The following is a 23,856-nucleotide window of genomic DNA, read 5'->3' as shown; positions in this document are numbered from 1 at the left end:
GTAATTATTGAAAATATTGCTATAAGATGTATGGATTGACGCTATAATTCTCGATTCGAAGAAACTTTGTTACACTTTTTCATTACATTGGATTTTCAATACATAAAATTCTATTACATGATCAAATTCTTATACTTAGCTTAACATAAATAAGAACAATACAAATAAAACCCATGATGCAACAAGTACAAAACTTAACACTTTTTGTGCGTTTACATATTCAACAACTTTCAATTTCAACATAGCTTCGCTTTCTTTCAACTTCGCATTCTTATGCTTCAATTTCCTTATTTTGTCAATCAACATAGCTTTCTCTTCTTCCAAAGAAGAAGAAATTTCACTTGTATACTCTACATCTTTTTCCCACTTAAAAAATTTGCCATCTTGTGCCTACATTTCAAACCAAATAATGAAACCCTAATTGATAAAGAAATTCAAAAATAACATAAAACAAAATAAAGCTATTGAAAAAAATAAACTTACTGGCCAAAATGCACATCCATAAAACCTCTCACCAACCCTTGTTCCTTTTTTGACTACTTGTAATTTAGCATGAACACCATGTTTACATAAAGGAATTCCTTTTGCAATTGATATTCTAGATTGAGATGATGGCGAAGGAGAATACATGTTAAATATCAAATTACTTTAGAGATTATAATGAAAATGGAAAAAAAAATTTAGATGTTGGAAGAAGTAATTAAATTGGAAGAGGAGAGTGAGCAAATGGAAAAAAAGCTGTCGAAATACCCTGCATTCTGATGCTGCAAATGAGGAAGAAAAGGAGAATTTACCGTTTCTGCAGGTAAAGAACCGGTCAGGTATGCCAGCGGGAAATATGTATCAACGTTCGTATTATTCATGGTTAATTGAAAGTTCGTATTATTGTAGGAAAATCAGTGAAAGTTCGTATTATTCAGGGTAATTTTTCCTATAATTAAATGACAATTTTAAACATATTTAAAGGAGAAAGCTGACTTTTAATTCTTTGTTGCGATTTTGTATGTATATTATTGTATCATAATTGATTCTATGTATTACATGTTATATGATGTATATACCAATTATTTTATCGGTCTAATTTTTATGTTTGAAGTTTTCAAATCAAATTCAGATAAATCTGTTAAATTTTTTTCCTTTATAAAAAACATTTTTAGAAAATAAATTTTAGTGAGGACTAGAGACTATATTGTTTTATTTTCTAGTTCTACTTAAACCTATTATTTTTTTTGGTTCACAATAAGATTTGAAGACTTCAAACCAAAACTAAAATAGGTTAGTGATATGAACACCATTTTGAAAAATATTTTTAAGTGAGTAACATTTCTTTTTTAACTACATTTAGGCATATCGTTCTCTTATTTGAGTTTAAAAATTAATGTAAAAAACACTTTTAAATAATTAACTTTATTTAATTTAAAATTAATTTAGATTCTTATTTTTGTCATTTTTAGCTCATTTAATTAAAAAACCATGCGGAATTTTGATAACTACTGTAGTGAGACAGGTAAACAAAGTTCATCAAATTCAAACCTTGATCACAAGTTCACAACTTCATCAGTGAAATTCTATCAAATTCAATCTCATTTTCTTCAAATTCACCATTTTTTGTCTTCGTATGCAATTCATCAATCCAAAAATCCTCCAATCTTTCAACCATGGCGGAAAATCACTCAACCTCAACGTTTTCGACACCGGAAAATCAGGAGCTCGATCTGGATTCCTTTCTCCGGCGACATAACGCTGCATCATCATCTTCCTCAGATGAAGAAGAGGAACAAATTCATCGTGGTTCCGACATTCTTCTTCGTACTGTTGATGATATCCTTAACGAATCATCTTCCGATTCCGAAAATCCTGTTAGTTCGGTATCTTCTACGTTATCTCATACTAAAACCCTAATTTCGAGTGATAAACAGTTTAATTCTACTCAATTTAAGTCTAATTTATTTCAACGAATAAAATCCGAGGATTTTTCTCGGAAACTGCCTATTTCGTCGCAAAACTCGCGAAATTCGTCGATTTTCAGCGGCGGATTTAGTCGAAAACCTGGCGCGGCGCTTGCGGCAGCTGCTGCTGCGTCGAAAAGTGTTCGGAGGAGGACGCTGAGTGTGAATTTGGAAGGAAGAGTTTCGGATTTAGATGAATTGTCAGGGTTATTTAAGGAAGATGTGAAATCTGAGGGTTGTGATAGTAATCTTAGTGTAAATGAGGTAGTAGAAGAGGTCATTGAGGAGAGACAAAAGAATGCGATTGATTTTTGTGAAAGTATTGATGAAAAAGTAGGCAGTGAGTTAGAGAATGACGAGTTTGCGAATGTAGTGTTGAATTCAAGTGTCGAAAAAGAGGAGACGATTTCTGCATCCAAAAGCATTGGAGTTTTGGATTTTGGAGATGGGGAGAAAATTGAGAATGAGGATTTTGCTGACGATGAGCATAAGGTGGGGGAGGCAAGGACAGGTGATGAATCTTTAGAGTATGATAATGAGAAAGAGGTGGAGCAAGATTCGACACGAGAATTACAAGAAGCTGAGATTTGTGCTGTTGTTTTAGATAGTCATGAATTGAGTACCGATAGGGATGGGGTATGTTCGATTGGTGATGATGTTAATGATCTTGTTGAGGATACTATCGCAGAATTAGAGACTCAGATTGATAGTATAATGGTGGAGGAGGAAAAGTTGCTCCCTCCAAAGAAGGCACTAGAATTAGCCGAGGACATTGAGATAAAGCAAGCTTCAACTGGTCAGGATTGGGAGGAGGGGGCAGCTGCACAGCCTATGAGGCTTGAAGGTGCGCGTAGAAGTTCAACAGTGCTGGGGTATTTTGATGTTAATGCTGATAATTCTATAAGTCGAACTATCAAGTCACAGGCGTTTGTTCGTGATTATGGTAACCCACAGGCTATTGCGGTGCATCTCAATTACATTGCTTTGGGTATGTCAAAGGGCGTTGTTGTTGTTGTGCCTAGTAAATATTCTGCTCAGCATCCAGATAACATAGATCTTTCAAAGGTTGCTGCCTTTTCCTTTTTCTGGTGCATACATTTGTTTTACGTCTTAAAATTGCGGTTTCCTTTTCTTTATATGTCTCTTACATGGAATTTGCTTTGATGCTTCTTTGTGATTTTTAATGTGCCTGTATTCACCAAAACAGAACTACCTTACTCAATTATTGTGGATGATTCTTTTTTTAATAAGATTTTATTTATTTATTATTTAAAAAATGCCTTGCAATATGATGATATGCATGTAAATGAAGCTTGTATCCTATACAAAGGTTCATTCGGTAACCTGAGCATACTTCTTGGAATGTTAACTAACTTTATGACCTGTTTGTTTTCAATTAGGGGATCCTTTTGGATAAGATTCTAATGTATATTAAATCATGTGTTTAGACGATGTTCCTTGGTATGCAAGCAGATCGATCCCAAGCTCCTGTTATGTCTATTTGTTTCAATCAGCAAGGTGACCTGCTCTTGGCAGGCTATGGTGATGGTCATATTGTATTGTGGAATGTACGTAGGGGAACAGTGGTGAAGGTTATAACTGGAGGGCATAAGGCACCCGTTGTTCACACATTATTTCTCGGGCAGGATCCTCAAGTTACTCGACAATTTAAAGCAATTACTGGTGATAGTAAAGGATTGGTTCAATTACATGATTTCTCCTCTGCAATGCTTGGACTCTCTGTAACTACAAAAGTAACCACTTGTTTCCCAAAAATTGTTTTTACTGTATATCTGCCTTGCAATTTTTTTCATAAAAATTTTGTAATTTTCTTTAGAGGACAAAGGAACATAATTTTATTTTCCTGATATGACAAACTAGTGACATTCATGATGTTGCTGAAACAGTGTCTTCTTGATGGTGAAAAAACAAGCACAGTGTTGAGTGCTTCACCTCTACTACCTGATGAATTTTCCTTCTCTGGGACCACCACAAGCTCCGCTAGCAGTGTAGGCAGTGTCATGGGTGCTGTGGTTGGGGGAGCGACTTCTTGGAAACTCTTTACTGAAGGTTCCTCCTTGTCTGAAGAAGGTGTGGTCATATTTGTCACCCATCAGACTGCTCTGGTGGTATGAAGTCCTCAGATTACTGGACAAATTCCAATTACTGTATGTTAAGCATGCAAGCATGCTGACATTTCTTTCTGTACCTTGTGCTTGATGCTGAAGTGATGACTGTGCTGTAGGTGAGGCTTAGTCCTATCTTGGAAGTATATGTACAGTTTCCTAAGCTAGAAGGTGCTCGGGAGGGTTCAATTCCATATACTGCTTGGAAATGTACAACACAGTCACGGGGTCCCTCCTCAGGTATATTAGCTATTTCCGTTTTACAATGACGTCAAAGGTGGTTAACAGGATACATTATTGCAGAAAGTACAAAAAGTGAAGCACTGGAAAGGATCTCATTGCTTGCATTAGCATGGGACCGGAAAGTTCAAGTCACTAAATTAGTGAAATCTGAGCTTAAAGAGTCTGGAAAGGCAGAACCTAAAGAAAGTGGCCAGTGGATGCTTAAAGTGTGTGGAAACTGGACACTTGAAAGTCCAGCTGTAGGTTTGGCGTGGCTTGATGATCAGGTAGAAGCCTCTTCTCATTCAGAATGTAAATTACATATTATTATCTCTCATGCTTATCATAGCTCTTTGTTTGGTTTTGGGAGATATTATTTTTGTGGAAGATGTTGGGAGTAACTGAAAAAAATCACTTTGTGCTTGCACAGATGCTGGTGATTCTTACATTATCTGGCCAACTTTGCTTGTTTACAAGAGATGGGACTTTTATTCACCAAACTAGCTATGGGATTGATGGAAATGGAGGAGATGATCTTATTTCTTATCACACTTATTTTACCAATGTGTTTGGCAACCCTGAGAAATCTTATCAGAATAGTCTATATGTCAGAGGAGCATCTGTTTACATACTTGCTCCTACACATGTTGTTATTTGTCGTTTTCTTTTGTGGCGGGAGCGTATTGAGGTGTTGCGAAATGCAGGCGACTGGATGGGTGCCTTCAACATGGCAATGACATTGTATGACGGTCAGGCCCATGGTGTTATTGACCTTCCCAGAGACTTGCATGCTATACAAGAGGCTATTATGCCCTATCTGGTGGAATTGCTCTTTTCATACGTAGATGAGGTTTTTTCCTACATTTCCGTAGCTTGTTTCAACCAGATTGAAAAAGAAGTTGATGGTTCCGTGACTGTGAGCAACTCAGCATCTTCTGAAATAAAGGAGCAATTCACCCGGGTTGGTGGAGTAGCAGTTGAATTTTGTGTTCATATCAAACGGACTGATATTCTTTTTAATGAAATATATTCAAAATTCGTATCAGTTCAGCATAGAGGTATGTTGATCTATCTAATCTCTTTTGGATGCATTATTAGTTATGTTAAAATAAATTGCGGAAGTTTCATGTTCTTTTAAGTGATGCTTTCTAATTTTTCACGATATCTTGTTGCAACCTTTTTTTTTGTTACACAACCTTGATCTCATCCGTTTCACTTCTATTAATATTAATAAACAAATTTTAACCTATATATTCCTGATTCCCAATTATATCTCTGGGTGATGATTTTATACAACAAGCAACTTTCAAAGGTCTTCGCAGTAGATGAAGCAGAATGTTGCTAATGTAGTATGTCATATCTGAAAGTATAGAACTTTGTTTACAAGTAAATGAGTAATGGATTAAAGGTAAAAATTTAATTATGGATAGCTGGTTGATTGTGTATACAAGTCACGCATTATTGGGAAGTTTCGTGTCCCGATGTCGGTTCTTTTCCACCTGGTGATGTATATTTCTTAATATTGGCTTATTCTACTTATTTACCCATCAAAGCAGCATATGAAAAAAAGATTAAAAGAAAAATGTTCAGAGTTCATATTGTGTAAGCATTAGAGCATTAATACACATGCTATCACATCCTTAGCCAATTGTTTGTGGGTCTGGCCAATTTCAAACTATGTTTTATGCTTATGATCATTTGGTTGTTTATAATTCATCTCACATTCTCACAAACTGTTTGTAAATTTTGCTCTCTCACTAAATGTCAATGACATAACAATGTTGAAATTAATGTTACCTGAAACGTGATTTGATTCAAGAAACGAAACAAAAAACAAGAAACATTAATTTATAACAACAACAATGCCAAAGCCTTAATCCCAAAAAATTGGGTTTGACTACATGAACTAAAATATTAGTTCCAATGGTGGTCAACATGAATTCTTTATTCTCCTTTTGTTTCGATTTTCTACTATCTCAATTTGTTAGTCTAAATTATTCATATCCTTTGCACTCTTGTCCTCCAAGTCATTTTTGTTTTCTTTGCCCTCTTTTTAAGTCCCCCGAGTTCCAACCATTCATCTTTCTTATGGGTTCACTAATATCCCATTTTAGTACATGCCCAAACCATCTTAAATGATTCTCTTTCATCTTTTCCTTGATATTAATTTAGTGTTTAGAACATTTAAGAAACGAAATTTGATCGAATAAATGCTATGATAGGTCAATAATGTTGTCCAAATACATTGATTGGTGTGGTGGGGGGTGTTTCGAGTTCGTTATACGCTGTAGTAAAAAGGTGATACCTTGTCAAATAAACCAATACGATACTGTTAGTGATTCAAATCGTGTTTCCATACCGTTAAGGTACGAACAATATAATCGCGGTGTGGGGCAATGTTTCAGGTTTTGTGCTTTTATGTGTTTTTTCAGTTGCCACATATCTTCCGTTTATGTTAGAGCTTTTCAAGAAAAATGTAGCAATTAAACAATATGGAGGAAGTACTGAAATCTGTATGACTCAGATTATTCATTTTACTTGAAGTACTCATGTCAAATCCTAAACACTTGGGCATCATCGGGGGACTTGTATTTCTAGGCCAAAAGTCTGAGACATTCTCATCAAAGAATGAAGTCTACATTTGGATATGCACCCATGTTGAATGTTGAATATGAGTTCTCAAATCCAAGTTACTGATGGTGTTTAAAAACACGTAACAGTTCATCTGCCTTGTTGCGTCACAGTCTAAGAGTTTCCTGCAGCTAATTGCTTAACACTAGTGTCAGTTTGCTTCATGCACTTGGTGATATGCATCAAGCGCCACAGTAATTTGCTGTGAAAAATTAGATATGGGGATGGATGATGGATCTGATGCAATTAAAAATACCAACATATTGACTTGTACTTGATATCTGTAATGCCATAGTTAGAGTGGGAGTGATATGCAATTATCTTCCCTAAAACTGTAACTTGAAGTTCTGGTTCTTGTTCCTAATGGGTTTTAAGCTTGGATGAATTAGTTATTCTACATTTGACATCTACTTTCTCTTTTGTAGATACATTTTTGGAGCTTCTAGAGCCATATATATTAAAGGATATGCTTGGATCACTTCCTCCTGAGGTATCTCTAATGCAAAGTAATTGGTCTTTGTCCATGAGAAAAACATCAAGTTGTAACTGATTCTTGCTCCCTTCATTAGATTATGCAAGCATTGGTGGAGCACTACAATAGGAAAGGATGGTTGCAGCGTGTAGAGCAATGTGTTCTTCACATGGATATTTCATCTTTGGACTTTAATCAGGTCATATCAATATCGTGGTTGTAGATTAAAATCAAGTATTTGTCATACATGGCATACGCATAGGGTCTTAAATAATGTAAAAGAATAAAAGTTGTTAGAGTTGTATTTTAAGGGTGTTATGTTAGTAGTCTTTTATTAGTTTGTATTCTTGTTTGTATTTGCCCTCCCATCTCTTATAAAAGAGAGGGGAGTATGGGATGTTTTGGAGGATAGGAAATATCTAGAGAGAGAAGTGGAAACACTTTGGAGTGTTTGGGAGACTCGAACGTCCCATACTTAGGAGTGTTTGGGAGACTCAAATGTCCTCTATTATTGTTCTTGTATTCATTAATAAGGTTGTTTTGATTACCATCTTGGCTGATTTGTTACAGTATTCAACACATTTTGGTATCTTGTGCTTCCATAAACCGTGTCTAACATTGATTAGATCTGAGAACAGGTTGTTAGGTTATGTCGGGAGAATGGATTGTATGGTGCCTTGATTTACCTTTTCAACAAAGGCTTAGATGATTTCAAGACACCTTTGGAGGAACTTTTGAGTGTGTTGAGAAATCACGGAAGAGGTGCCGCTTGTGCTGCTGTTGGGTACGTAACTTGGTGATGGAATGATAATTTATTTATAAATTTATCACATGGTACAAATTTTGTGTATTTTAATTCTCATTAACTTTAAAATTTCAGGTATCGTATGCTGGTTTATCTGAAGTACTGCTTTTCAGGCCTTTCTTTTCCTCCAGGTATAATTTTGGTATATTCGCTGCAATTATTCCTTCTGTGGTCATTATGGTTATTGTACATGTTTTGTCCAAATTATTTGTCGTTCTTTAGTCCAAATACCAGACAAAAAGAACAATTGCATTGGCTATCCTTTGGTCGCTTCCTTCTTTATGGGTATGGGTTGTCGTCTTCCTTCCCTCCCCAGACCCTGCTCATAGTTCCTATGAGCGGGATAGGGTATGAAGATGATGATGATCCTTTGGATCATCAATTTCTTATCTTAGAGTAATCTGTAAAACACTAGTTGCCATCAAGTTCTACCTAAAGCTATCCTAGTAGTTACTTTCTTTGTCGGATGAGTTGCTTTGTACCGTACGTGGATAAGGAGGATAAAGGGCAACCAGCAATTAAGACATATTGTAGGCGTAAAATGAAGAATGTCTAATTAGCTAGCTCCAGCTGGACATAAGAGGCTTAGGTGGATTAATATTTGTGATGCCTTTTATTATACCGTATTAGGACTCCTTGAAATAGAACTATATAAATAGGTGGCTAATGTAAGTTCTATTCAGATAAGAAGTATATGGAATATAGAAGTGGAGTCGCAATTCTCGAAACATGCATATTACTGATCTTGAATCTTTTTTTTCTCAACATTCTGTCTTTTTTTTTCTTTTCTAACCTTTCACTGAAATTTCTGAATTCTTGGCATTGAGACTTGGGTGTTTCTCACACTCACATCTAAAAAACACTTCTAAATTGTCATAAAAAGAGGTGAATAGGTTTCTTCACCAAGCCCTTACGATTTACAAAGTAAAATGAATCAGCAAACTCCATAAGTCTAACCACTATTGACAGTCCTATACAATTATTCAAATCCTCAACAAATTCTTTCTGGAACCTTGCTTGTGTGAAAGCTGCTCCTAAATTGCCAGCTTAATGGTCGGTGATTGGAAATGGTCAAGGTATTTAAAAGTAGTAATTGATATGTCACTCCCCAGACCCTATGCATAGTTTTTCTATGAGCGGGATACACTGGGAAAGATGATGATGAATTAATGGTGTCACTATTGAAAATTTTGTTCTGCTGATGAAGTAAGGTAAGTATTGGTTGTTGAAATATAGAAGTCTGAATTAAAAGGACCTCTCTAACCTTGACTCCTGAGTTCTTCTAATGCATATTTAAAAGGCAGTGTGCTTTTTGTTCTTCGCCATTTCATGATGCCATATAATATCTCAAGTCTGCAACGGCTTTTATCATGGATTTGCATATTTGAGAGATCCAAGAATTGGTAAAGGTTGAGATATTTGGGTAGGGCAAAGGGGTCACATGGGTTGGAGTTTTTTTAGTTTTTTTTCCCTTCTTGCTTTGGGGATTTGATGAAGAAGCCTATTTGTCTACAATAGCAAGTATCCTCAAGTTTATAGGAACTCTCATGTTTCATACTTACAATTAGAGGTCCCCAAAATGTGGTTTTTCCTTGAATCAAGTCAACCAGTCCAAAACCTTAATACTGTTTGAAAACTGGCCTGGACCGGTGTAACATACAGTTTCCAATGTCACATGATTCGCTAATCTACTCGTGAATCAAATCGAAAAAATTGAATTATGGTCAGTGTTGGGTTATTCTTGGGTAAACTTGAGCGAATCACGAATTCAAAAAGCGATATGTTACGCTGGTTCGGACATTCGGTTCAGGGTCTTAATTATGAACCATCAACCAGTTCGGAATCGGACTGCCAACCAGCCCGATTCTTCTGAAGCCTGAACTTCTGGGACGGGGTTGGATGCATGTGAACAAGGAATAAAAAATGTGAACCTATATTTCATGCTTATTTTCATTCCCCCACTCAGGAAAATGAATGCAGTAGCAGTGCGTCTATCATTTCTCCAATACTATACATCTCGATCACCAGAAAACATGGAGCCTTTGAATCCCCAAATTCAATTGAAAATCTGTGATGAATGAAAGAATCAACTCATAGTATTACTTGAACCCGTGAAGTTTGAAGCTGAAGCAGCAGAATAATGATGCAGTTACGATGAAGGAGATGTGATGAAGATTGAATCAGCAGAAGGGAGGGGATGAAGGATCAAGAACAGGAAAGTGAGAGGCTAAAGGAGAAAGAAGGGGTTGAAGGAGAGAAAGGAGGGGGCTGCTGAAATCAGGATTGGGATTAAGGTTCTGATATTGGGGCTTTTTTATTTGTCATTTACTATTCTTCTTTTCTAGAGACACATGATTTGTTAATCTTCTCGTGAATCTCAAATCGAAGAAAGCAAATGATAGTCGGTTTTGGCCTATTTTCAGGCCATTTTTAGCGAATCGCGAATCTAAATAACGAATTTTCTAATGAATTATGCTACACTGTATCTTTTTAGTAGCTACACTTTGGATTTTTCATGCGATTTATAGCATTATTTTAACATTAAATATCTTTGAATGTTAATGATACAAAATTTATAAAAAGGTAATATAATGAAAATATACATAAAGATGAATCAAACAAGATCTCACTTTACTATGTTTCTCTTTACTTCTAGAAAAAATGTAAAAAAAGATTGATTGATGAATAGTGTTTACTATTCAAGTGTAGCTATTAATTGAAAACGAAGGATGGCCAACCCACACAGCTGACTGGTCCGGTCCATGCCCAATCTGAACCGGACTGATTTAGGGCCATGTCCGATTGAACTGTTTGGAAACAAATTTTGCTTTTGGAAAAATCATATTTATTTGAAATGTGCTTTTCAAAAAGGTCTTTGAACAAAGATTGCATGAGGAAGATGAAGGTCAAACGTGACATGACTTGAAAATGTTGTGAATGTGTTTTCAGTTGTCTGAGAGTACTTTGACGTATCATGGTTAACTGTTGATCTTGAAACTTATAATTGCCAGCAAAGGTAATTTTGGTGACTATAGCTGCTGTTAGATATCTTAATTATTTCCATTGTATGCCTTTGTTATTACATCTTAGTCATCACTCATTATATGAGTCAGCCACTCAGCCTTATCTTGTTATCCCAGTCTGTTACCTACAATTATTGCATTCGGAATTTTCTGACTTGTAATCTAAGTGTCAAATTTTTATAATCAGAGAAGTGAAGTAGATGAGAAAATTTAAGTGATGGAAATATAATTTCCTATGAACATGACGCCTAAAAATTATGGTGTTTTCTGTTTGTTATAACTGACCTAGGAATGCATATTATTTCTTATCTTTGGTTTTCCATCCTGCTTGTTGATAATTCACTTTGGTTCCATGACAAAATAAGATGCTGTTAAATGTTTGAATCTCTATTGTTCAGGACATGGAAAACTCCCTTTTGAGCGGTTGCCTTCTCTTAGGATGGAGCTTTTGCAATTTTTGCTGCAAGATTCTGGTGGTCCCAAGTCACAGACAGGTGCAAGCTTAACTTCAACCGGAGCTTACCTACACTTGCACTATCTTTTAGAGTTGGACACAGAGTCTACATTAGATGTTTTAAGGATAGCCTTTGTGGAGGATGATGGTTTCAGGGATGCAACTGTTGATAATCTAAAAGATAATGACTTAAACGCTGATGACCAGAATATGCTAGTTCAGAAAACTGTTGACGCTCTCGTAATTGTTCTCGATATAGATATTTCTCAATCTGTCAGGTCTTGTGGCAGTGATGATACTGCCAAGGTAGTATGGCCTTCAAAGAAAGATATAGGTCATCTCATTGAGTTTGTTGCAAGTTATGTTGCATCTAAAAGAGCTGATGTATCTAAGAGTGTCTTGAGCCAAATATTAGAGTACCTTACTTCAGAGAATCATATTGTATTAAATGAGTGTGAGCAGCTAAATGAATCTAAGATAAGGGAGAAAAAAGTACTTTCTCTGTTGGACGCAGTTCCTCAAACAGAGTGGAATCAATCCTATGTCTTGCATTTGTGTGATAAAGCAAAGTTTCACCAGGTGCTGTTTGCTTTGTGTTTATGCTATGTGATTTTTAAGGGAAAATTAAACATGATGCAGACTTGACATAAAATAATTAACTGTTTCTTTCCTTATTTCAGGTTTGTGGCTTGATCCACACCATTAGACACGATTATCTTGCTGCGTTGGATAGCTATATGAAGGATGTGGATGAACCAGTTCATGCATTTTCATTTATTGACAGAGTATTGCTGCAGCTAAGTGAAACTGAATCTACAGCTTTCCGATCAGCAATCATTTCCCGGATTCCTGAGCTAGTTACTTTGAGCAGGTGGATATCGAAATGCATGAATTGAAAATTTTACTCTATTTTTTTCGGATTAATGTCCATTCTTGATGAGGCTAATGATTTATAGTTCTTTGGGTTTTAAGTTTCATTACCTCAATGCCATTAATTAAGTGGCTCCCACCTAGGGTGGGGTGTGTGCAACTGCACATAAATAAGAAATGAACATAATTTCTTGACCCTTGGATTTTGATTATAGTATGTATTATATAAAATTGACTTAATAGATGATGTGTACTTATTTATGTGAAGTTGTTGATGATGTTTGCAAAGTAAACAACCTCATTGTATTTACAAGGGTAAGGTTGCCTATATTCAACTTGTCAAACCTTTCCTAGGAGGGAGTCACTTGGTGGTATTGGGGTAAAAAAATAATGTTGTTTTGCTGAATCACGTATATAAACTATTACAATAAACTGTGGAAATGGTAGCTGTATTTTATGAATGGCTTTTCTCTTAATGTTGTCTGATTTGACTTTCAGGATAATTGTTCTCCCCCTTTCCATTGTTTGGTTAAAACATAATTAGAATGGAAGAGTAGGAGTTTTCCACTCAGTATTCTCTTTTTAGAGTTTTCGGTCAGACCAAACATATAATAACTAATCATCAGTTTTTGTTCACCATCAAAAGTGTTTTTTGTTAAACAGACCCCTTACGTTTTGTTTGGTTATCGGTATTAGATTGCGAGAATGGTTTTGATAGGAAAATCTTTTGACAAGATTTATAGTCATGTTTGTTCTACTTCATTTATCCCATTTTTTTCACAAAATTTATTTCAACACATTACCATTGGAGATATGGTATTAGGTGGTAATGGATGATTGTGCAAAGAAACTTTTTAATGATCAAAGTTTCATTACCATGGAATGACATGGTACATTTCTTGAAAATTAATACTACAAATCTTTTCCATTACCAACAACCAAATTGGGTGTAGTTTACTCACTAGGATTGTTAGACTCTTAAGTTATTTGTTTTATCTCAAACTAAAAAAAGAAAATGTTACTATTGTTTGTCTTCTTGTTTCTTGGTTTGGAATTTTCAGAGAATGCACATTTTGCTTGGTCAGTTATCACTTGAGCAATGACAGGGAGCATGTTCTTTCCAAACTTCGATCAACTCCTAGAAGCCTCTTCCTTTATTTGAAGACTCTTTTTGAAGTTTATCTTTCAGGAACCCTCGATTTTTCTTGTGTAAAGGTGGAAAATGTTATTGATGGTTCCTGGGGCAGACAGAATAATTGGGAAAATAGCTTGAATTCTTACCTGGCAAGAGTTCAGGAATTTCCAAAGTTTATATGTAACAAACCTATCGAAGTGACTGATGACATTGTTGAACTTTATCTTGAGGTGAGTTTTACTGCATATGTGATGAGACATATTCACTCTCTTTTTCAAGTAAAGCAGTCAGGTTACCTTTTCTTCCTTTTCATTGCCCTTCTGCTTTTATGAATTAGTAGTTTAGCAATTGCTGTAACCTGTCGCATGGCTCTTGTTCTGCTCATACACTCTAGGCTTTTCACTCTAACAAGAATAAGTATTCATTTCTAGCATGAATCAATGCTCTATAAAATGCAAAGTATTGCTTGCTACCCTACAGTTATCATGTCTCCTTTCGTTGCATCTACAGTTTGTACATTCGTCTTTAAAGTTGTCTTCAGCATTTATTTCTTTCCAGGTCTTATTATTGTCGCATAGCTTTGAATGAGATTGTATTTTGCTTTTACAGCTATTATGTAAATTTGAACCAGATTCAGTTCTCAAGTTCCTGGACACATTTGAAAATTATAGAGTTGATCAATGTTTGCAATTATGCCAAGAATATGGCGTGGTAGATGCTTCTGCCTTTCTTTTAGAAAGGGTGGGTGATGTTGGAAGCGCTCTTCTGCTTACCCTTTCTGGACTCAATGATAAGTTCATGATGCTTGATTCGGCTTTGAAAAGTATGACTTCAGGCGTTGCCAAACCTGCACATAAATATCTTGCTGCTGCTTCAAAGCTGAAAGAGGTGGGTACATTTTGGATCTTTGTGATCAAGTGTGCCTTATGTTGTTAATGCCATTAGATTATTTTGTGAGTTCTTTAGCTGCTTTGCAGGTACAGGATATTACAAAAATACTACATGCATGTATAGGCCTTTGCCAACGCAATTCACCTCGTCTGGATCCGGAGGAGTCTGAATCACTGTGGTTCCATTTACTAGACTCGTAAGAACTGTATTTTGCCATTTGATTTACGCAATTGTTTGGTTTCCGTAATGCTCATCCCAATGACGTGGCTCTGTAGAATTTATTTTGTGGACTAATCTGTTAATTTGGCTAAAGGTACTGTGGCAAGCTTAAATAAAATTGTAGTGAATATCTTACAATCATGTAAGAGGAAAATTTACATGTCCCTGAGTAGGATAGGATTTTGTTGTTTTAAGTTGGTCATATTCCAATGTTGCGTCAATATTTTAGTAAAAAGAGAGACATAGTTTCAAAGTTTGCATTGGCTATAACACCTGGATGTTGAATAGTTATTAGATGTTCCTTCCAAGACATGGGTAAATCAAATGTAGAATATCTGAGCAGATGGGTTTCCGAGGCTTAACTCTGATTTAGATGGAAGTACTCTTCAATTTTAACTTTGGGTGCAACATTATCCTAGTTGCTAGTAAAAACTGGGAATACCTCCTAGCCCCTAGTAAGGTGATTAAGGTCTCTTTGCATATGAGCTACACTAGCCAAAGAGAGCAATGAGCCTAGCTTCCTTAAGATAGAACTGTAGTGTTTTCTGTGAGGTGATTTCTATTACTATTGTGTTTGATGATTAATGAATTTTATTGATGCTGAAATGTGGTTTGTCAGTTTGGGGAAAAGTGAATATATATGTAATCTTCATTTCTGAATTTTTAACAGAATATGACGTGTAGAGCTTTGTTTGCTATTTTCTGCATGGTGATGACTTTTTTTTTGCTATCAGGTTTTGTAAACCTGTACTTATGTCCCAAGGTAACTATAAAAGTGGCATACTAACTCAGTCTTCAAGCGATAAGGATAACACAGAGGTTAATGCCATCACATGGAGGGTTCATGATACCCAGAAATATGCTCCAATTTTGAAGGGATTATTTTCACAATTTGTTAAGGAAGTTGTTGAGGGGATGATAGGATATGTTCGTCTTCTGTCTATCATGACAAAATTTCTGGCAGATAATGGAAGTCAAGAATTTGGTGACTTCAAGCTGACTATTTTGGGAATGCTAGGAACATACAGCTTTGAGAGGCGAATTCTGGTATGTGCTTTTGCCCTTTGGAGCATGTCCTTTATCTTGAATACTTCTATATTTTGGATTTACTTGAGATCTCAAATCTTATTAAATAAAGGATATTGTAACTTTGAAGTGCAAGGCATAATTGAGGAATGTTCCCAAAAGATTGATTGCAGATGTAGTGTGGTACTTTAAACCCTCATCCTGTTCTCAATTCTCTTTAGTATGTATGTGGTAAGTATGAGTTTTCATCCTAAGTTCAGACTTCGGAATACCTCCCAACTATATGTTGTAGGACCATGAATTAGCAGCCAGGATATCCAAATTCTTATGAGCTAGTCCTTTTTCATCTTAATCTAACTCATGAACATGATTTAATGCCTTAATGGGGCTTTTCTGCTCTTATTTTATAAAGGTAATGCTTCATTGTAGTTTTATGAGGGACTGATTTGTGCAATGACGGAATTAACTAGACTTTATTCAAAAATTTGCCTTCATCCGTAGTATTTAAAATGTTTCTTTTTACTTTGTTAGGATACTGCCAAATGCTTGATAGAGGATGATACATTCTATATCACGAGCTTACTCAAAAAAGGAGCCTCTAAGGGATATGCCCCTCGAAATCTTCAGTGTTGCATTTGTAACTGTTCCTTTAAGAGTTCATCTAGCTCGGGCATTCGGGTATTTAATTGTGGTCATGCAACCCATCTTCATTGCGAAGTTCAGGATAATTTAACGTCAAGTCAATGTTCTGGTGGATGTCCAATATGTGTGCCTAAGAAAAAGATCCAGAAATTGAAAGGTATGGTAGAGCAAGGGTTAGTCAGTGCATTGCCATCTACTGCACTCCGAGCACAAGGGGCAAGTAATCTTCACTCGCATGAACTTGATGTGTTCGATAATTCTACTGGCCCTCAAATTTCAAGAGTACGCGTCTTATCTCTTGACTCTTATGTTAAGCATTATTCTTCTATTATGGTTCCACTATATAAATCTATTAATTTGAAGTTCCCAAAAATGTTATGAAACTAGTTATTCAACTCCAATGACAGTTGACAATTATGAATCTGACACTGTAATTGCATTTTACTGTGTATGAACGTAGAGTAAAAGGGTATACACAATATCAATCTTTTTTCTTCTATTTTTGTTTTTTAGGGGAGGTGTTTGGGACCTTGGGTATGGCCTGGGGAACGGTGAGGCAGTGAGGTCAAACGAACTGCTTAAGAAATTGATCTGAAAGGATTCTGCACGACCTGTATCAGAAATTATTAGAACCTGATTACACTACAATCCGCAACTATCGTTTTGCTCCCTTGTTACTCCGTTTTGGTGCAGTTGTGCTCCCATCAACTTATCCCTTTGCTTTGCAAGCTATTGTTATTAAACAAACGAGAAAATTCACCCAAAAGACTAGCCTAGTAGGTGAGAGAGCCCATTTGCTCTATAAACCTCACATTAGTTGCCCATACAACCTATGTGGGACAAAGTCCCATAACCTTGTAATGCCTCAAATTCATTCCATTACAGCCAAAAACTAATCTTCTAATGTAGTCTTACAATTGATGTTGCAGTTTGAAATCTTGAATAATCTCAAAAAGAACCAGAGACTGATTTTAAATGATACGATGCCACAGCTGAGGCTAGCTCCTCCGGCTGTTTATCATGAGAAAGTAAACAAAAGAACTCATTTTTCTTCTAGAGCAAGTAATGGAGGTATGGATGCTGAAAACTCTAGTAGAACTAAGCAACTCCAAGATCTCAAAGTAAAAGGTTCTCGGTTTCCATTAAAATCAAAAATATTTGGTAAGTTTGATTTTTAACTCCAATTACTTGGTTATTGGCTTGACTAGTAACATCAAATTCTAATGCATAGACGAAACATGCTGCAGGCAAGGAAAAATCTCGTGTAAATTAACATGTCTGTTTTGCGGAATCAAGTTCAGAACCTTCTAGTGCAAATTTTGCTGATTGAAGAATAAATTTTTTGGACTTAATGCGTTTACCTTTTCAATAAACTTTTTATGTTCCGATTTTCATTCTCTTTGTAGCAGCATCTGAATTACTGTATATAGTTGTACATAATTGAGCTAGTTTAGGGTGTTTTGATTAAAACCACTATGACTTTTAGAACTGTGCTCCTTGTAATTTATTTAGTGTTGATATTCCAATTATTTGGCAAAAACTATTGCAGGCTTACAGCCATTTCTTGTGTCCGGTTTAATTGCTTTAAGCTCACATCTTCTCGTGTTAATGCTCTATATAGGATTAAGACTTAGGTGGCTAGCTCATCGTTCTTGTGAGCCAATTTCAGCTTGTTTCAGAGATCAAATTGAGTTCGTTTGGATGGATCATGAAAGTTTTATACTGGACAACAACAGGTGCCGTTGATATAACTAAATTGAATATTTATTTGTTGCGAAATGCCACTTTTAAGTGTTAATTTAAACATTCCATTTTTTTTAACCATGTTGATGTTAACAAGGATCCCAACAATAATAATTCATATGTTAACAAAGAAATGAAAAGCTTATGATACGATCATAACATGTGAATCTGACTAAAGCATTAAAAGGTTATTTAGTTTGTCGGATTTAACACTTAATACGGGATTTATTTTGTTTGTCGATGAATCTATGGGGCTGTGAGGGTATGGCTGCTGGTTTTGGCTATTATTATTAACCCTTGTTAGGTTTTCTAGCTTCATGGGGGTCATTGCTAATGAGTGGAGGATGTATTGCTTGCTGCTGTGATGGACGCAAAGGTAGTGGGTCCCTGGTACCTGTTGGTTCCCCCCTCCCCTCTTACTAGTGCTCTATGAAGTCGGTCCCGATAATGCTTGGGATGCAATATTACCATTGTATTGGAGAAGCATGGTGCTATTACTGCGTTTTGAGGCTTAGCAAAAGTTGTCGATAAAATGCAACCATTCATTGTGCTACTGCTGGCTGACCGATAAGGTTGGCTGCCTGCTGAAGCCACTCAATGTGATCGCTGTGGGAGCTGTCCTGTTAAAGCTTTTGTAACTAATGCCGCTAACATGCTGATATATGTTGATGGTAATGGGCTGGATATTGCCACTGATGTTTTTTGATGCTTTTTTGATGCTTTTTGTGCTACTACTGCATTGTCATTGAGTCTTTGATCTAGCATGTGTTGGTGAATGGCTAAATGCGTGTACAGCTGACATTAGTGCTAACTACTGTTTTGTTTGCATGTGCTTCTGCTGGCGGCTTCCAGCTACTGTTGCTGCTGTGTGGAGGGGTTGCAAAAGGCCTACTGCTGCTGAGGTTTGATGCTCCCAAAAGCTAAGTTGCTGCTGATGCTCTTTATGCTGCGGGTATGCTATTTGTGATTATTGTGACATTGTGTGTATTGTTCCAGAAGATTAAAGCCTCTTGTGATGCGATGAAGCAAATGAAGTATTGTTGTCCTGGGGATCAATTGGGAAAAACCGAAGCCACCTAATGGGGTTCATTGTCATAGCACTCCTAGATTACCTGCGACTACCCACATTAACTCATGCTCTCTCTTTCACCATCATGAATTCAGTTTTTAACTCCCTTAATTAAAGACATTTTCCTAAGACACATTAACAACTGAAATGAGATTTTAAAAGGCAATAAAACTCCACTGTTGTTGCTGCTAACGACGAGTTACCCTTTCATTCTCTGCAAAATGGTAAGTAATCTGAATTCCATTGATTGTTTTTAAATTTTAATTACCTTCAATGTTTATTTGAACAGCTAATAGAATCATAATGTAATGCCTCATCTTTTGCTATTCGTATGTAATGTAAATAATGTATTAATGTAAGTTGGATTTTACTTTTGGGAGATAAATGGAAGTATGCAGTGTTGAGGATTTTAAATTTTTTGATTACTTTAAATTGCATAATGGCTTGTAATGAACGGAAGTAATGCAAGCATAATGACAGTTGCTATAAACAAAATGGAATAAGTAAAAAAATCAGGAATTCCATTGATTACTTCTTCAAGCGAAATAATAGATCATGATTTTAAAGATGTTAAAGGAGATGGAGTACATAAAAATGGTGAAAGATGGAATACATTAGAGATAGAAGAAAATGCAGTGAAAGGGGGCGTTTTTAAAATGACAAAAAAAAGTTAAAAAATAAAGATTTTTTAACCGTTTTTTAAATACACTTGTTAGGAATGCTATGAGCAATGTACCCAATTAAGTGGGTTTATTAAAAAATTTGGGAAATTATCAATGGTACTTTAGAGTTTTGGCATTTTATCAATAGTATCCCTAAGTTTTTTTAATTATCAATGGTATCCCTAAGTTGTTTTAATTATCAATGGTATCCCTAATATGTTTTAATTATCAATGGTACCCTCGTACTATTGAGCGTTTTGCAAGCGTAACATTTTTAAACTTTTTCCGTCAATCCAAAATCATTAACTTTTTCTTATATTTTTCAATTCAAAATATAAAAGAAAATTAAAGGTTTTGAACGATTTTAGACGGAAAAAATGATCAATAGTACAAGGGTACCATTGATAATAAAAAAAAAACTTAGGAATAACATTAGTAAAGTGCAAAAACTCAGGAATAACATTGATAATTTCCCAAAAATAAAAAATAAATGAATGTTTTCAACGAATCGAGTATAGGTTGTATTATTAATGACAATTTTCCATAAACAAAAATAACTTAGAGAGAACAAGTACTCTAAAGTTTTGAAGTTGGTGAAAGCACACAACTGGAAGTGAACACCAACTAACACATGTTTGGAATGTTTACTAAAATAACTTATTAGACAATTTTAGCTTATTTTAATACGATCATCTAAATAAGGATTTTTATGAATTAACTCTTTAAATAACTTAATTATCAAAATAAACTTAAGAAAAATTACCAAAAATAATACAAATTTTTGCTTATTTTCCTACATAATACTAACTTTTGATTAACCATAAATAATACCAACTTAAGAAGTGTTTCCTAAAATATTTCTAACATGTTAAAAATCAAACTATAAAAAATTATATGACAATAAAAAATTGATAAATTAGTAAATAAAGTTATATTGGTTATTCTAGGACAAACTCTCCATAAGTTCATGTTATTCATGATTAATAAAAAATAGGTATTATTATAAGAAAATTCACCAAAAATTTTAATTTTTCCATAAACTTATTATTCGTCATCTCATTATTAGGATTTAGGAATTTGGGATGTAACTTGCACAATTGCCATACAAGCTAATTTAGCTGTCTTAACAAATGAAGAGATCCCAATTCACATGATACAGCCAAACAATTTAAGAGATTTGCATGAATAATACTCCCTGTTCTTTAAGTTTCGAATTTCAATATCTCTAAATACACATTCTAAAAAATAATAAAAAATATATGATAAAAAATATGCATTAAGACGAATCTAACAAAATCCCACATAAATATATTTTATCATCTATATATGTCTTAAAAATTTTAATCAAATTTATCTCTCCAAAATAAAATATTTTAAACGGAAATAAATTAAAAAACAGAAAAAGTACAATTTTTTCTAATTTTCTTAGAATAATATAACTTTTGATTTGCAATAAATAATACAATTTCAAAGGGAAATCTATCAAGTCATATGACCAAAGTTTAATTAATATTTATACTGGGAAATTAGTTCGTAAGTTGATATCTTCAAAGTTAATAAAAAACCTAGTATTATAGAAATTCAACAAAAGTGTTCTATTATTCACATTAATTTTTCCTATAAAAATCACCATATACAAGAACTTGCACAACTTTGAACAAAAATTTAAGCAGCAATAGTTAAAATCGAAGTGAAAACTTGAAACGAGCAAAGAATTCAAGATCAATGCACGACCCTCAACAATTTTGCAGAATCACGCACTTAAGCCACACAGCATATGAATTGGAAGTTGTAAAACAAAAACAAAGAACACAATGATAGAACAATTAGAATTAATTCATAGAGCCCAAAATCACCAGAATTCTTTGTATTAAAAAACAGGAAACTCCATGATGGTAACCACGGCAAAACTTTAAAGTAATCCATCTCTGAAAACACAAAAAACAACTTCAACAAAATTCTCTTGAAACATATAGCTACTGTCACAATACTAATAAGCTAAGATATAGATAAAAGACATGAATCTTGCCATCTAATCAAACAAGCTGAATCCCATGTCATCATCGCTTTCCTCCTTGGCCTCCTCCTGTAAAAGCAAAGTATCCAAAACCAACGTTAACAATCTGAACTTCATTGCACTCGAAATCCTTCAAATATCCCAACACAAATAAATGAAATAACAATAACAAAGTATACCTTCTTTTCCTCCTTCTTTTCCTCCGCAGCAGGGGCAGCACCACCACCAGCTGCAACTGCAGCTACGGGTGCAGCACCTCCACCAGCACCACAGTTAAGGATAAGGTCCTCAATGTTCTTTTTCTCGCAAAGCTTGGCAAACAAACTAGGCCAGTAGGACTCGATCTCAACATTGGCAGCCTTGACAAGAGTAGCAATCTTCTCAGCCTGCAAGTTATACATTCAAAAGCAATGTTGAAATTTCAATTAAACTCTCAGGAAAACATTTTCCATAACAATCACCAAACCAATTACAAACACAATCAAGTGTTAGAGCCAACAATACAAGGCAAATGATAACAGCAAACAAATCCAATCAGAAGACAACAGCAAACAAATCCAATAAGACAGCATCAAACAAACCAATGAGTCCAATTAAACTCCCAACATCTTCAATAAAACTCAAAATGAATTTGTAGTTCACGATTTAACTGCAATACATTTAATTTTTTAAATTTCATTGTTCAAAGTGAAAGAAGAGACCCAACATCTTTGTTAACAACTGCAAATGTCAGTGAAATCTTTACAGTTCAATTATCACTTTAAAGCTGAGCAATAAAGGAGTTTGAAACTATCATAATACGGTTCTCAAAAAACCACGCAAAAATGTTTCAGACAATAAAAAATACTCGAACAAACAAATTGATGGAAAAAATTAAAAGTCAAATTGCAATATACCTAATTTAGAATAGAAACACGTAACATTCACATACACTTAACAAATTGAAATATATGCAAATGAATGGTAAAATAACTTGCTAGGTATATCTAACAAAAGATGCAGATTCCTCGAACAAAACAAAGTTCATTAAAAATTGAATGCAAATTGTATTTAGACAATTTCCAGATAGCAAAAACACAAAACAATCAGATTAATAAATATAAATAAATTGAAATAGTCGGAAACGGTACAAAATTTCACCAAACGAAAAAACCAGGCTTACGCAGCAAAAATTACAAACAACATAGCCGTATCACAACTGAAACAGAAAATTTAAACAATCATCAACAAAAACATATGAGATGAGATAGAATTCCGATCAACCAAAGAGGGGGAAAGATAAAAAAAAGTAGAAGATTACAGTGACGGCGACTTCGTCGTCGTGAAGGATCAAAGCAGCGTAGGTGCAGGCGAGTTCTCCAACCGACATTGTTGATATTTTTGAATGAAATTACAATCAAATCACTGTAAAATTAAGAAGAAAACACCACTTCGTGAAATATTTATAAACAAATCACTGAAACATAACCAGAAAACATCAATTAGGAAGACTATTAATTAAATTTAATCGAAAGAAATCGAAGGATGTTGAAAGGAAGAGAGATTTACCGAAGGAAAGAGGGTTTCCTGCTTGTTTACGGCTACTCAAATGAGAAGATAGATTAGGGTTTTGATAGAAATGGCTAATAGTTTGCTTTTATACGGGAAAATCCAGGGTTTTTCTTTTGATTCTACTTCTATGTTCTAACGGGTGGGTTTGATTGAGTAGGCCCAATTTTCTTTCGGCCCAATTCTTATTTTTTGTTAAACAACAATTATTATTAATAAATCCATATATATTAATTTATTTCTTTAACTGATTATTTAAATGATCACCTTAAGTTATAAGTAATCACTAAATGCCTATAAAAAAAAGCTATCCTTTTAAACTTGTAAGTGATCTCATAGCTTAATCGAGATA

The 23,856-nt window shown here is 34.8% G+C and overlaps 2 protein-coding genes across 8 annotated transcripts; one reads left to right on the top strand and one right to left on the bottom strand.

Moving 5' to 3' along the window:
- Window positions 1-1,465: 1,465 nt before the first annotated feature.
- On the top strand, window positions 1,466-20,119 carry LOC130811119 (uncharacterized). Of its 6 annotated transcripts, none has more exons than XR_009041115.1 (20): window positions 1,477-3,014; window positions 3,398-3,703; window positions 3,857-4,078; window positions 4,195-4,315; window positions 4,379-4,584; window positions 4,728-5,355; window positions 7,354-7,418; window positions 7,498-7,599; window positions 8,039-8,184; window positions 8,281-8,336; window positions 11,627-12,261; window positions 12,363-12,553; window positions 13,614-13,917; window positions 14,297-14,575; window positions 14,665-14,774; window positions 15,532-15,844; window positions 16,355-16,747; window positions 17,395-17,626; window positions 17,713-18,879; window positions 19,061-20,115. XR_009041115.1 is itself a non-coding variant. In XM_057677294.1 (19 exons), exons 1-19 carry the CDS (start codon window positions 1,659-1,661, stop codon window positions 17,736-17,738), a joined length of 5,691 nt encoding a protein of 1,896 aa, XP_057533277.1. In that variant the 5' UTR covers window positions 1,466-1,658; the 3' UTR covers window positions 17,739-20,116. The 6 variants fall into 6 exon arrangements, 2 of the variants coding, with proteins under 2 accessions (XP_057533277.1, XP_057533278.1); XR_009041116.1 differs by having other exon boundaries at window positions 17,713-18,201; window positions 18,522-20,114; XR_009041117.1 differs by having other exon boundaries at window positions 17,713-18,201; window positions 19,061-20,109.
- A 1,635-nt stretch (window positions 20,120-21,754) lies between these two features.
- LOC130811120 (60S acidic ribosomal protein P1-like) lies at window positions 21,755-23,640 on the bottom strand. Of its 2 annotated transcripts, XM_057677297.1 has the most exons (5): window positions 23,505-23,640; window positions 23,257-23,360; window positions 22,136-22,342; window positions 21,969-22,025; window positions 21,755-21,867 (listed from the first exon to the last, which is right to left on the bottom strand). In XM_057677297.1, exons 2-4 carry the CDS (start codon window positions 23,323-23,325, stop codon window positions 21,972-21,974), a joined length of 330 nt encoding a protein of 109 aa, XP_057533280.1. In that variant the 5' UTR covers window positions 23,326-23,360; window positions 23,505-23,640; the 3' UTR covers window positions 21,755-21,867; window positions 21,969-21,971. The 2 variants fall into 2 exon arrangements, with proteins under 2 accessions (XP_057533280.1, XP_057533279.1); XM_057677296.1 differs by having other exon boundaries at window positions 21,755-22,025.
- Between the last annotated feature and the right edge of the window lie 216 nt (window positions 23,641-23,856).

The sequence above is a fragment of the Amaranthus tricolor genome, chromosome 4 (genome assembly GCF_026212465.1).
Source record: "Amaranthus tricolor cultivar Red isolate AtriRed21 chromosome 4, ASM2621246v1, whole genome shotgun sequence".
Classification (NCBI taxonomy): domain Eukaryota; kingdom Viridiplantae; phylum Streptophyta; class Magnoliopsida; order Caryophyllales; family Amaranthaceae; genus Amaranthus; species Amaranthus tricolor.
This window is presented reverse-complemented; position numbering and strand designations above follow the sequence as displayed.